The 12,979-nt window shown below is 41.2% G+C and overlaps 1 protein-coding gene across 5 annotated transcripts in view; it reads left to right on the forward strand.

Annotated features, from left to right (window-relative positions):
• Window positions 1–12,979, forward strand: part of DCAF5 (DDB1 and CUL4 associated factor 5) — an 80,093-nt gene that overhangs the window by 32,470 nt on the left and 34,644 nt on the right. For all 5 annotated transcript variants that reach the window (XM_075426418.1, XM_075426419.1, XM_075426422.1 and 2 more), the window contains exon 6: window positions 10,657–10,870. In XM_075426418.1, the coding sequence (XP_075282533.1) occupies window positions 10,657–10,870 (214 nt within the window). The remainder of the gene's footprint in view (window positions 1–10,656; window positions 10,871–12,979) is intronic.

Here is a 12,979-nt window from a genome sequence, read left to right on the forward strand (position 1 = left end):
TAGAAAAATAAATTTACTTCTTTGGTGTTAGAAACATCTAAGGTAGTCTCCTCTGTCTTTTCTGTAGGGGGCTGCTGAAGAAAAAGTGCGTTCGTGAAAAGAAGCCTTTTTTACTTTGGGCAAAGAGAGATGCTGACAGTCATTAAGGATTTAGTTATGCTGATGGCTTAGGTGTTACTTCTGTTGGGAAGAACACTTTCCTGCATATGGACTCCTTTTTTATGGTTGCCACTTTCAGCCAGTTAATGCTTTTTCTTTTGTTTTCCCCTTTCTTTTCTTTTTATCTTTTAAAGACAGAAATGCTGCGCAAAAGTTGCAAAACATGTAAATCGGTGAATTTATTGCTAGATATTTTTTACGCTGAAGCAAGTGATCTTTTCTGTTGCTGATGTTAGCACCAACTAATAGGTAATCTAGAAATACTTTAAGTGTGCAAGTCTGCCGAATGCTGCCTGGTATTCAAGTGCGTGAAGCAGGTCCTGTAGGCTCTTTTTCCCACCTATATGTCTTGTCCTTATTGCGGAATTAACTAGGACAGTTCCATAGGAAGGGCCCTTTCACTTAGCTTCTCTTTTAAATGTACACATTGCTTACCTCATTTGCAGTCCTGCTTTATGCCTGACCTTGTCAAGCCCCTCTTGGGATGGAGGGTTTAGGTTAGCTTTTTCTACGTTTAGGCTGTTATCCTTCCTGTAGGGAGTGTATTCAGGTTAGTCTGCTGATCTGCAAACTGAAGATCTTTGAAGTTTTTTTTTCAATGATAAAATGAAAGATTTTTGACTTGCCTCTAGAATCCCCAGGATTCTTGATCAGAAACTGAGTTTTGGAGTACTGAGATTCAAATTGGATGATAAAAATGTGTATTGTTAGTAGTTCAGCTTTTAATTCTTTGTTCTCAGATAGGGCTATGGTAACTCTTCTGTTCAGCTTTTCCTGTCTTGATTTAGTAGTTTTCTCAAACTTTCATTAGTTAAAATCACACTATCCGCTGCAGTTGACGTTGTGGTTAAGCCTGGCTGGATGCCAGGTGCCCACCAAAGCTGCTCTATCACTCCCCTGCTCAACCGGACAGGGGAATAAAAAAATACGATGAAAGGCTCGTGCGTCAAGATAAGGGCAGGGAGACATCACTCACCAATTACCATCATGGACAAAACAGATTGAACTTGGGGAAATCAGTTTAATTTGTCACCAATCAAATCGAAGCAGGATAATGAGAAATAAAACCAAATCTCAATAACACCTTCCCCCCCACCCCTCCCTTCTTCCCGGGCTTAACTTCACTCCCGAATTTCTCTGTCTCCTCCCCCCCCCCCCTCACCCCGAGCTGCACAGGGGGACAGGAAATGGGGGTTGCGGTCAGTTCATCACACGTTGTCTCTGCAGCTTACACCCACGGGAGACAGTCCTCCATGAAATGCTCCAGTGTCGGCTTTTGTCTCCAGCACGAGCTCCCCACGGGGTCACAGCCTTCTTTGGGCATCCCCCTGCTCCCGTATGGCGTCCTCCCCAGGCTGCAGGTGGATCTCTGCTCCACTGTGGACCTCCTTGGGCTGCAGGGGACAGCCTGCCTCACCTACGGTCTTCTCCATGGGCTGCAGGGAAATCTCTGCTCCGGCGCCTGGAGCACCTCCTCCCCCTCCTTCTGTGCTGACCTTGGTGTCTGCAGAGTTCTCACTCTTCTCTCCTGCTGCAAAATGCCCTGATGCAGTTGGGGGTTTGCTTTGCTCTCTTCTTAAATATGTTATCCCAGAGGTGCTACCATCTTCACTGATGGGCTCGGCCTTGGCCAGCGGCAGGTCCGACTTGGAGCTGGCTGGCATTTGTTCTATTGGACATGGGGGAAGCTTCCAGAAGCCACCCCTGTAGCCCCCCTACTACCAAAACTTTGCCATGCAAACCCACAACAGCTAGTTAGCCCTCCATGGTATGTATGGGGATTTTCTGATTTGAAGAATAAACTTTTTTCACACCTGCAAACATCCCCACAGTAGCCCTGGTTTGTTTCTGGCCAGGCACTTTAGGTGCTGTCCCTTTGCTCTGTGGGATCCAGCTTGCTCCCAGAAGCAGCGGTGGTATGCAAGTTTATAATTTTTGAGAATATAAGTAGCTTCGTGCAGTAAACAAGAAGTCAGGAAACCTGGATTTGTTTCAGTGTGAATAGGTCTGTTGATTGACCTCTCTTGCCCTCTGTTTTTACTGTATCAAGGAATGGGAATACTGCCTACTTCAAAAGCCTCATGATGCCTAACCTTTGTGTTAGTTTTGAAACTCTCTGACACACAGGTCTTTCTGAAGCAAGAATCTGAAGTGCAAAGTATTGTCCTTGCAATGCAAGTTTAAAAAGTATAAAATAGTAATCTGTTTTTCAAAAGAAACTCAGATTTAATGAGGTTTTGTAGCCTGCTTTCTTAAATAAATAGATCTGTGCTCATATAATCCTTGGCCTAATCGCCTTTATGCCTCATCTCAATGAGAGGGAATTGAAATGAGGAAAGGAATTAGAAGAAATACCATTAAAAAAAAAAAAAAAAAGAAAATAGAATTTTAAAAAACATTATTGGTGACTGGATACAAGGGAGAGATCCTCTTAGTGCATTTGCTGGGAGAACATCTGAAATGTTAATTCTACATTACTATAAGACCAGGGAATTAGTCTTTCAAGCATCAGTCTATGGGAGACTGTGGTGGAACCAGCTTGATGAGACCAAAGTTGTATGTGCAGTTGTATTCAGTTAGCTTTACATGATGATTTCTATTCATCTTGTACCTAGCAGAGGTAAAAGCTTTGCTGATTCAGGGCTGGACTGTGCTTCTGCAGGAGCTTCTTGGATCTCTCTACTGTTCCTATCAAAAAAAGGCCTACTTTCTTGTTGCTGCTCTTTAATCTCAACTTTTGTCGCTTTGGTACATTAAAAATTCATGAAGCTAGAGAAAAGAAGGGAGGTGAGTGTGTATATATTACTGGATGCGAGAACAAGTCTGTGGCTGATGTTACTCAGCTTTCCTAATGCAATACAAGAATCGCAGCACAGAAACTCGCGTAGGCAAAAATGCTTTGTAGGACTGCACTGTTGATACGTGACTGCTTTTGCATGGATACTAAGGAGGAATTACCAGCTTCTACAGTTGGGTTATTTTAATGAGGTAGCATTCTCTGGTATCTGTGGTTTTTGTGTTATACTGACTTGGGTGTGTGCTTCGTTTTAGAAACAGCTGCTGTTCCTTCATTTGGCCTAAAGGTCATCTTCCCATGCCATGTCTGGGTATTTGCATATTCTCTGTCTGGTTATCTGATGGAACCTACTCCTTTGTGTTTTGCTGGATTCAGCTGAACAGTGTTCTCTCTCTGTCTGTACTCCATCTTACATGGTACTGTTTCTGAACAGGCCAAATAATGGACTCTGACGTAGAATTTAGGGATTAGAAAAGGAGGAAAAATGATGAGGTTTGCATGTGGTTGTTGGACAGTTGCTCTTTACTTTGTATTCCATACTGTCTTTTTTTTTTAATCTAGCTAAATGTTTTTTTTCTTTTCCTGCAAAATTATTTTACTGTCTACTAGATCTCATTTATTACTTACATTACAGTAATACCTAGAGGATTCAAGCAGACAGTGAGAATAGGATACTCTTGTGCATGCTGACTCTCAGATGTGTAGTGAGGGTAGTTGTAGGACAGTGAGAATGTTTGGGAACAGGGCTAATAAGACCAAAACAAACCTTGGACAGAGACAGAGGAGGATGTGAAATATTCAAACAAACAGGGTTTTTTTGTTGTTGTAATTTACTACTGTTTAATCACCGTAATGGCAGAGATAAGCCTTAGGTCCTAAAAAGATAAAAGTAATATAGGTGTGGGGGAGAGGTTAGTATACTTTATGCCTCCGCTCTTGTCATCTTCCTCAAAATACTGAAATTCTGTAGGTTTTTTTCCTGTGAATGAAGGCGGAATAAAGGAAAAAATACTTACTGGAGAACTGCCTGAAATCACTGGTGGAGCAACATTAGTGTTCAGTGATTCAGTTAGATCGTGAGGGCCAAACCATGCAAGCCTTTGCTGTTACAAGGTCTGACTGCTCTGGGTACGTAAATCTGGTATGTTTGATGTTCTTAAGGCTCCAGATTCTGAAGTCAGTTGTTAGATAAGAATCTCTCTTAATAAAAAAATTAATAAATGTTTGCCTTCCTGGTTTGGATGGAAAGGTGAAGATTCTGTTCACCTTGGAGCTTGCCATGCACAGAACTTGATTCATGATGAGGGATTCATTTTCAGGGTCCTGCACCTGGGGAGGAACAGCCCCATGCACCAATACAGGCTTGGGGCGGACCTGCTGGAGAGCAGCTCTGCGGAGAGGGACCTGGGAGTGCTGGTGAACGACAAGTTGATCATCAGCCAGCAGTGTGCCCTGGCTGCCAAGAAGGCCAATGGGAACCTGGGGTTCATTAGGAGGAGTGTGGCCAGTAGGTCGAGGGAGGTTCTCCTTCCCCTCTACACTGCTCTGGTGAGGCCTCATCTGGAGTACTGTGTCCAGTTCTGGGCTCCCCAGTTCAAGAAAGATGAGGAGCTACTGGTGAGAGTCCAGCAGAGGGCTGCGAGGATGATGAGGGGACTGGAGCATCTCTCCTACGAGGAGAGGCTGAGGGATCTGGGCTTGTTCAGCTTGAAGAAGAGAAGGCTGCGAGGGGACCTAATAAATGCTTATAAATATCTGAAGGGTGGGTGTCAGGAGGATGGGGCCAAACTCTTTTCAGTGGTGCCCAGCGACAGGACAAGGGGCAACGGGCACAAACTGAAGCATAGGAAGTTCCGTCTGAACACAAGGAAGAACTTCTTCCCTCTGAGGGTGACGGAGCCCTGGAACAGGCTGCCCAGGGAGGTTGTGGAGTCTCCTTCTCTGGAGATGTTTAAGACCCGCCTGGACAAGGTCCTGTGCAGCCTGCTGTAGGTGACCCTGCTTTGGCAGGGGGGTTGGACTAGATGACCCACAGAGGTCCCTTCCAACCCCTACCATTCTGTGATTTTGTGATACTTACTTACGTGTTCCTGACCCTAACAGTAAAGAGCAGAAGGAAAGACGCCTTGCTGAATACGCAGAATCTTCAGCCTAAATTCCCTACTTTTGCAGTCTTGGTGGATGGAGTTGGTTTTACTTGTATGTTTTTTTTGAAGGAAAGCAAAGGTGGTTAGTTTTGCTAACAATACGCAGGCTTTATTTTATTTGGCTATTCTTTAAAGTCCAAGCAAATACCCCTTACTTCCTGTTAAGGATTCTGGGGGATGTAGTTGTTGAAGAGAGTTCTTGTAAAGGTAGTGAGATAACCAGAAGTAGTGATGACAGAAGTTAGAAAAATGAGCATGTTGCTGAGGAATAATAAAATCCTGAGTATGGCTTGTGTACCTTTTTAATGTTAAATCACTGATAGATTTCCTTCACATTTGTTAACACTTCTGAATATGTGTGGAGAAACTCCATACACTTTGACATGACTTACCTGCTTTTCAAAGAAACTATCCTGAGATTTCTGGGAGACTTATAATCTACTTTTTTTAAAAAAAAAAAAAAAAAAAGTGTGCGTGTTAATTGATCTTGTGCTTGCTTTTCTATTATTGGTTAATTTGGCTCTTTCTAAGTGTTTGCTCCAGACTAAGTAAGAATTTTGTGTCTTTTTACACACACAGGATAACTTTCTTCCAAATAAAAACCCAAACGTTCCTGCCGTTTTCCAGGCCAAGATTCTGTTTGCCAAGTTTCATTCTAGTTCTTTTTTGCACAGTTAGAAGTTCCTCAATTTTGTGGTTACAGAAACGCTGACAAACACAGTTATATGCAATTGTGTGTTTTAGTTACGAGCATTCAATTCATTTTTTCCTTTTAAGGTCATTCTTTCATTAAGTTAGTTTCACACACTGCTGTTTATGATATCAACACTTTCTCCCTTCCTTCCTTCCTTCTCCCTCTTAAATGACACTCATTTCCCAAGGACAGTGTCTGTACTGGAGTTCTTTGTCAGATTTGTAGCTTATCAAGAGAAGCTATTCAGTGATTTTTATTTAATGGCTCTATTTAATGCTGTCATGCATGCTGCTTTTATTTTATTTCTACCAAGACGCTGATCTCTGTTTTATCGGCCACTGTCTGTTGCCAGGCTAACTTTTGAATAGCCTGGGTTAAGCTTATGTTACCACTCAGGCAGTTGACTTTTTTTCAGAAAAGGATGAATCAACTTCTTTGTTCAGCAAAGGGGAGAGAGGAGGAGAGGGAAACGCTTGTTTCAGGTGTAGACTTTTCCTGTAAATTCTGAGTGCAGTGAGTCTACTTCTTCCCTCCCCCCGCTAGCTGCCAGTAGAAATGGGTTTTTTTACATGAGTGGTGCTACTCTTGGATTGAAAACCTTCCATTGTTTGGCTGAGCTGGTGTTTAGTTAACACTTGAGTGCTGCTTGTGTGCAGCATATCCAACTACGGAAATGACAACATTGCACATAACTGTCCGTTTGCTCCCTCTTCAGCCTCCCTCTAGCTCTAGCATGTGTGTTTGGATTGTAATGTTCCATACAAGATGACTTTTTAAAAAACTCAGAAGTGCATGTATCTCTCTCTCTCTATTGCTTCCAGACCTGGTAGGCAACATCAGCATTCCATGGCTGGCTGGGTGAGCCAGACTTGGAAGCAGACTAAATCCCAGAGCAGTCTGGGTCTGGATTCATAAAGATAATGCTTCTGGCAGAAAGGGCACCCATCTTGTTCAGAGATGGCTTTTTAGGATTGTCTTCAGATATCTCACTAGCTGTCATGGTCTGTGTCTTCAAGCGGGGAGTAGTGCTTTTGGTCTGATGCATCAGTAAACTTTTTAGTAACTGCAAGAAAGTGCCTCTGAAATTCCTTTGCTGGAGCATGCACTAAGGAGCAGGCAGAAGTGGCAGTTCTAACACGAACAACATATCCAAGCATGTCCACTGCTCCACATAATCCTGTGTGAAAAAATCCAGAAGTAGCACTGACTAAAGGTATAGACCCAGCACCACGATGCAACCGGAAAAGTGGAGATAGTAATTTGAGCACTGAACGTGCTTAAACATAGCTCTTCCCCTCCTCTTCCCTCCCCACCTCAAAAAAAAAAAAGAAAAAGAGCAAAAGCTCTGTTTCTGATTAGTTTGAAGATCTTTAGAGCTTCTTGATTCAGACATTCTCTTTAGCACTAATGAGTATTACTATTGGCTTAATACTGTAAAAAATAGCATAACTTCCCCCAGCTTCTTTCTTGGAGATGGCTGACTGCTTTTTTCCTGCGATTTTGATGGAGATGGAATACTGCAGAAGACATCTTGGGCAATTATTATTTTTTTTTCCTAAAATCAGCATGGTTGTTCTATAATCACCTACATTTTTTAATGAAAGGTACTGAAATTTTGCAGTTCCTCAGTTCTAAGTACTGCTACCATGTGCACTGCCTGCAGTAGGAGGCAGAGGAAGAGAGATTTCTCAAATCATTTGTCCTCTATTTGTGAACTAGATTCCTAGCTTTTCCACCAAGATGGAGCCATGAGCTGCATTCCCTCCATACCCACACACCCCCCTCATATTTCTGACCATATCTCTCAGACATTCTCTCATAGGAGTAGAGAGAGCAAATATTTCTCCTCTGTTTGGGTCAGGAAATGGATGTTTGAAGCTTTTGATGTCAGTTTGTCTCTCTTCATCCCCACCTAAATCCCTGCTGCCTCTTTTCATAGCTTGTTAAAGGAAAACACTGCAGTTAATTTAACAAACCCTTTCAAAGAGGCTGAGAGGAAGCAAGCAGGACACAGCAGGGTGGGGAAAACAGAAAAGCCCTGTCTTGTGATTAGCACAGCAAAATGCTACACTTGGAGCTACAGAGTCTGATTTTTGGGGACAGAATTGAGGCAAGTGGGAAAGTCATCAGCATGTTGCTCTTCTGTATGAACGGCAAATGGCTGTTGTAGCATTTCTTTCTCTGTCAGCCCAGCTCAGCCTACTGCCTTTTTTATTAGTGTGGGGTCTGGGTTTTGGCTTTTTTTTTTTGCACAGGCTATATGTTCATTACACGTGTGGAGTGAGGGTATGAGGTAGGCAAAGCTGTGGATCTTTTGAGGATTCTTAACTATGCAGCTCCTTAATTGTAGACTTCTTATGCGTGTATGCAATCATAATTTCTGAAGTTCTAGCCTTTCTTACTTCATTTAATTTCTGAAGTAAAATATTCTTTCAGAGCTTTGTTACACTAAAGTTACTGAAACACAATACAGAATTCGGCTCCAAGAGGTTATTTCTTTGATAGCTTTGACTGCTATAGGAGCTTAATGAAAACATCTGTAAGCAGAATGGAAGCTAGTTTAATATTACACTACCATTAATATAAAATATAATCTCAAAATATTTCAGGCAGGGCATAATAATAGTAACCATGGAAACTTTGCCTGAAGATTTGAAAGGATGGGGCATCTGGTAGGCTCGCTTACTTGTAGGCAGGAGAGAATTCCGGGTTGCAGTTTAGATTGAGGAGGAGAACTGGTAATGAGGAGAGGGGCTTAGTTTTGGTACAGCAGTGGCTGCACCGTAACATTAAGACTGTTTGGTGCATATGTATGTACTTATCCATGGTCAACTCATATATTTTTATATAAAAAAACGACCTTACATAGAAAAAAAAAAAATCTGGATTTATTTCTTCAGCATGATTCTTGGGTTGGGGTTTAGGTTGTTTTTTTGGGGCTGGGGTTTTTTCCTTTAATGGGGGGGGGGGGAGATTTTTTTTTTTCTAAAGGAAGTGGAAAGTTCCATAGAAAAAAATTTTTGGCTTACACAAACCTATCGGGGGTGGGGGTAATGTGTGTTTTGGCTTTTTTTGTTTTGTTTTTTTTTCTTTTCTTCATGCTTTTTTTTATTGCCTGACTCAGTATTTTGAGCTGGCTAAGTACTTTATTGATTGTGATGAAGAGAAACTAGGGGGGTGATGAGTGGGATCCTAAATCCTCGTCTGTAAGCTTACAGTGTCTAGTATTAAATTTTCTCATGTTTTTATTAAAACCTGTAAACACTATTAAGTGAAGCTCAGCAGCTTTGCCTAGGAGGAGGAGAATGCGCACACATGAGACAGCAGGACTAGGACTCTTCATGCTGGTACAGGCGCTCAGAAGTTTTGGTGCCCAGCTTGAAGTTCTAACTAATTGGCTTTGAAAATATGACTTCTGGTTCCTTTGTAGCACCATGGCTTTGACTGTTCAGTTTGCAAAGTGTATGTGTGTGTGTGTAAGCAGTGTATTTTCTAGTGCATTATAGTGGAGTCTTCTGTTTTGTCTTTGGTTTTGTTTAACTCTGGCTTAGGAACAATAGTTTTTTAACTTTACAGTATCTCATGTAATGGTGCATGCTTCAGCCTGCATGGAATGTGGCTTCCCATCCATGTGGAGTGACTCATGTTTCACAGATGTTGGGACAGAGGGCTACATCAGAAAGTATAACACATTAAAATCTATGAATAAACTTCCGTCTAGAATCTGCAAATTCTGTGCTGGCATGCCTTGTCTGATCCAGAACGTGCATAAAAGTCATAGCTCTTAACAAGATTTGATAGGGATTGCTCAAAACTTGTTAACAAAAGATTGAGCTCTGGTACTGCTTAAGGATGTTTCAGTGATCACTGAACAAAAAAGGGATAAAATGTTCTCCTTTGTCTCCCTTTCCATACACACAGTCATTTCAAGTACAGGGATTGAATTAAGTCTTTGGAAAAAACAGAAAGCCCATACAATGCAAGTTGAATTTCAGGTATGCTTTGGTTATCTTTAGCTTCCTGGATGGAACAGATTCCATATTCAGTTATTGTTTTAAAGAGGGAGCCTGGAAACTTGTGACCCTTCATCTTTGTCTTTTATATGTCAGTAAGAACAGATACAAATACTCCAGCTCTGATCGTGCAGCCTTATATGGGACAAGGAAACCAGCTAATTCAACCATATGAGAGTTTTAAGTAATAGTATCATGTGATAGCATAATTGTCTTGCCTACTTGGCAATATGTTTAGATTAAGCAAGTTTGAGATAAGCTAAGTAACTTATTTTAACATTTCTTGCAAGAACTTGTTAATAAGGTGGCCTTTTATTTAAGACAGCTGGAACTGGTTGTAGAATTCAAACATCCTGATGCCCTGTAGAAATGTAAATAGAAGCAGAAGTGAGATAATGGTCAGAGTGTCTACAATTGGAGAAAATGCCATCCCATGCTATAGAGCAGAAATGAAAAAAGTTTGGACTGGCTGGATTCAGGCACCAGCTGAACAAAAGAGCTGAGTGCTGGTAGGGTCAGTCTCAAATGCAGACATCTCAGAAGTACAAGGCTGAGGCTACTCTGTGAGATGTTGCTGCTATGCAGGAAATGTATTTGACAAAACCACTCGCAGTCTTTAACTTTAGTCTGCTGAAGGCTTTCTAGTCGTAGCATTTTGATTGTCATTCAGGTTTTGAATCAGTTTTGCTCAGGAGTTGATGCTTTGAAGCAGAAACTAAATAAGATTATAGTTTACTGGGCTTGTTTGTTTGAAATGACTCAGTAAGGTTAAAGAGACAGTTTTGTCTTTATGAGTTCAGTTCGTATGCATGGCCCATCTCACTTGGTTCCTCTGTCTTCTCACAGTTCGCTGCTCCGCTATGGTGGAAACCTCTCCCTTCAGAGTGCCATGAGTGTCCGGTTCAACAGCAATGGAACCCAGCTGCTGGCACTGCGTCGGCGCCTTCCCCCGGTCCTCTATGACATCCACTGCCGGCTGCCTGTCTTCCAGTTCGACAACCAAGGGTACTTCAACTCATGTACCATGAAGAGCTGCTGTTTTGCAGGTGATCGTGATCAGGTAATAAGCAAACAATGCTGTCCTGAGTCTCCAGAGTTACCATGAGTGTTTGAAAACATCTCTGCAAGTTTGAAATTTTTTTTTTTTGTTCCTGATTCAGGAGATAAAACAGGAGGCAGGACACGTTTAGGCTTACCTCAGAACTGTTTTGCAACATAAGCTCTGAAAGAAGAAAAGCATATAGGAAAGCACGTGATAAATTTTACCACTTGTTTGATGTGATCTAATACTTACTTGAAAAGTGATATTCACAAGAAAAATATTTGTAGAGTCTTTTTAGGTCCAGTTAATATGAGTTTAGAACTGTGAGTAGACAATATTATCTACATATGATAAGGAAGCATCTTCCTTTCATTTCAATATTGCTGCTTAATGCAGTAGAGGCAATCCCACAAAGCATAAATTTTGTGGATTTATAGAGTTATTGATTCTTATTTCAAATTATAATGTTTCTCCTTTAGTACTATACTACTGGATCAGATTATAGGTCTGTGTAGTTCAGTGTTCTGTCAGTGGTGACGGTGGTTAGGAAGGAGTAGTTTGTTCCTTCACTGAGGCAGGACTCTGTTCCTACTACCAATCACAAGGAAATAAGTCACACATAAAGTGACCAACAGCAGTTTGCATGATTCCAACCCCTACTATTCTGTGATTCTGTACTTAATAAACACTTACACTGTTTAAAGACAAATACATATTTTGAAGGCATGATAGCATAGAACTAAGATCTGAATTTTTTTTTGCTGTCATCAATAGAAATTCTGCGGTCAGATTTTGTTCATAATTCTGTTGCTGCTGCTGCAGGAGGCAGAGTTGAGCTTCCTTCAGACTGCAAGTAGGAAGTATATTTACGTCACTGAACTTGAGCAGTGTCTTTACGTATTTTTTGGCAGAAGGAGTGTGAAAATGCAATAATGAAACCATTGTAAAAAATACGGTGGTTTACTATAAAGAATGGGCAAACACAAGTATTGTTTCAGAAGAAAACTCCTGGTGATATGTGGTCCATTATTTGGGCAGCCTAAAGATGACTATTTTTTTTCCTCTGGAAGTCAGGGTAAGCCTGTGTACACTGACAGATAGTTTAGCTTCTCATCTGTTACTGAAGATCTAGATAAAAGCCTTAGTGTCTGTTGTTGTACTTTCTAAGCCATTTTCTTATGGGTATGGTGTTATTTTAATGGGAAAAATGTGGCTGTTTTGCGTTGGGTTGATGCGGTACTTCAGAAGCCTGCATTTTTTAAAAACTTGGCTTGGCAGACTTGCTGTTCAGATAAGTAGCAGTACATAATGCTACTAACCAGTTAGAAATCAGACCAAAAGACATTTATATTCCCTTAATAATGCTGTAAGAAGCTAACAGGGAAGATGAAGTTGAATGTGGATCCTTGTAGGATCTAAACTTTGTGTGGGCTCATCTGAAGGGATCGAAGGATAGAAAGTTGTGTTCAAATTATGAGTGGCACTTGTGGTAGGAAGGCTTGTTCAGAAATTTTCACTTATTGCACCTCTGATTTTCTGTCTTTGATTTTATTAAAATTTATTAAAATGATGACTTTTTTTTTTCTCTTTTAAGCTGTCTTAAACAGTTAGGTTTTAATACTTCACACAGAGCCTAGTAATTTTAAAATGTGACTATCCTGTGTTCAAAAACTCTTATGTGTTTTCTGCACAGTTAGTTCATCTGATAAAGATGCTTTTCAATTCTATATTTTAACCATAACAAGAAAGGGATATCCTTAACTCGTCAGTGCTTAGAATGTAGTTGCACTGGGGGGGAAAAAAGTGAACTACTGAAAGGCGGAGGCCTTGCTTACCCAGCTGAGGTGATGCAAGACCTTTCACGGATTGAACTTCCTAACCTGGCAGAAGCATTTACTTCTTTTTCTGGATTAATGACTTATATTGACACTCAGAGGGCTCTGGCGTGCATCTGAATGCAATATAAGGAAGGGATTAGAGGGTGAGTGATGGAGAGGTGGTCTTTCAGCATCGTGAGACTCAGCTCCCCACAGAACTACAGCCTTTGCTAATCTTTCTATGAAGTTTATACATGGCAAATGGTTTACTCACAGGAAGTTTTCCTGTAAGTTATGATTATCAGGGTTT

The sequence above is a fragment of the Opisthocomus hoazin genome, chromosome 7 (genome assembly GCF_030867145.1).
Source record: "Opisthocomus hoazin isolate bOpiHoa1 chromosome 7, bOpiHoa1.hap1, whole genome shotgun sequence".
NCBI classification, from domain to species: domain Eukaryota; kingdom Metazoa; phylum Chordata; class Aves; order Opisthocomiformes; family Opisthocomidae; genus Opisthocomus; species Opisthocomus hoazin.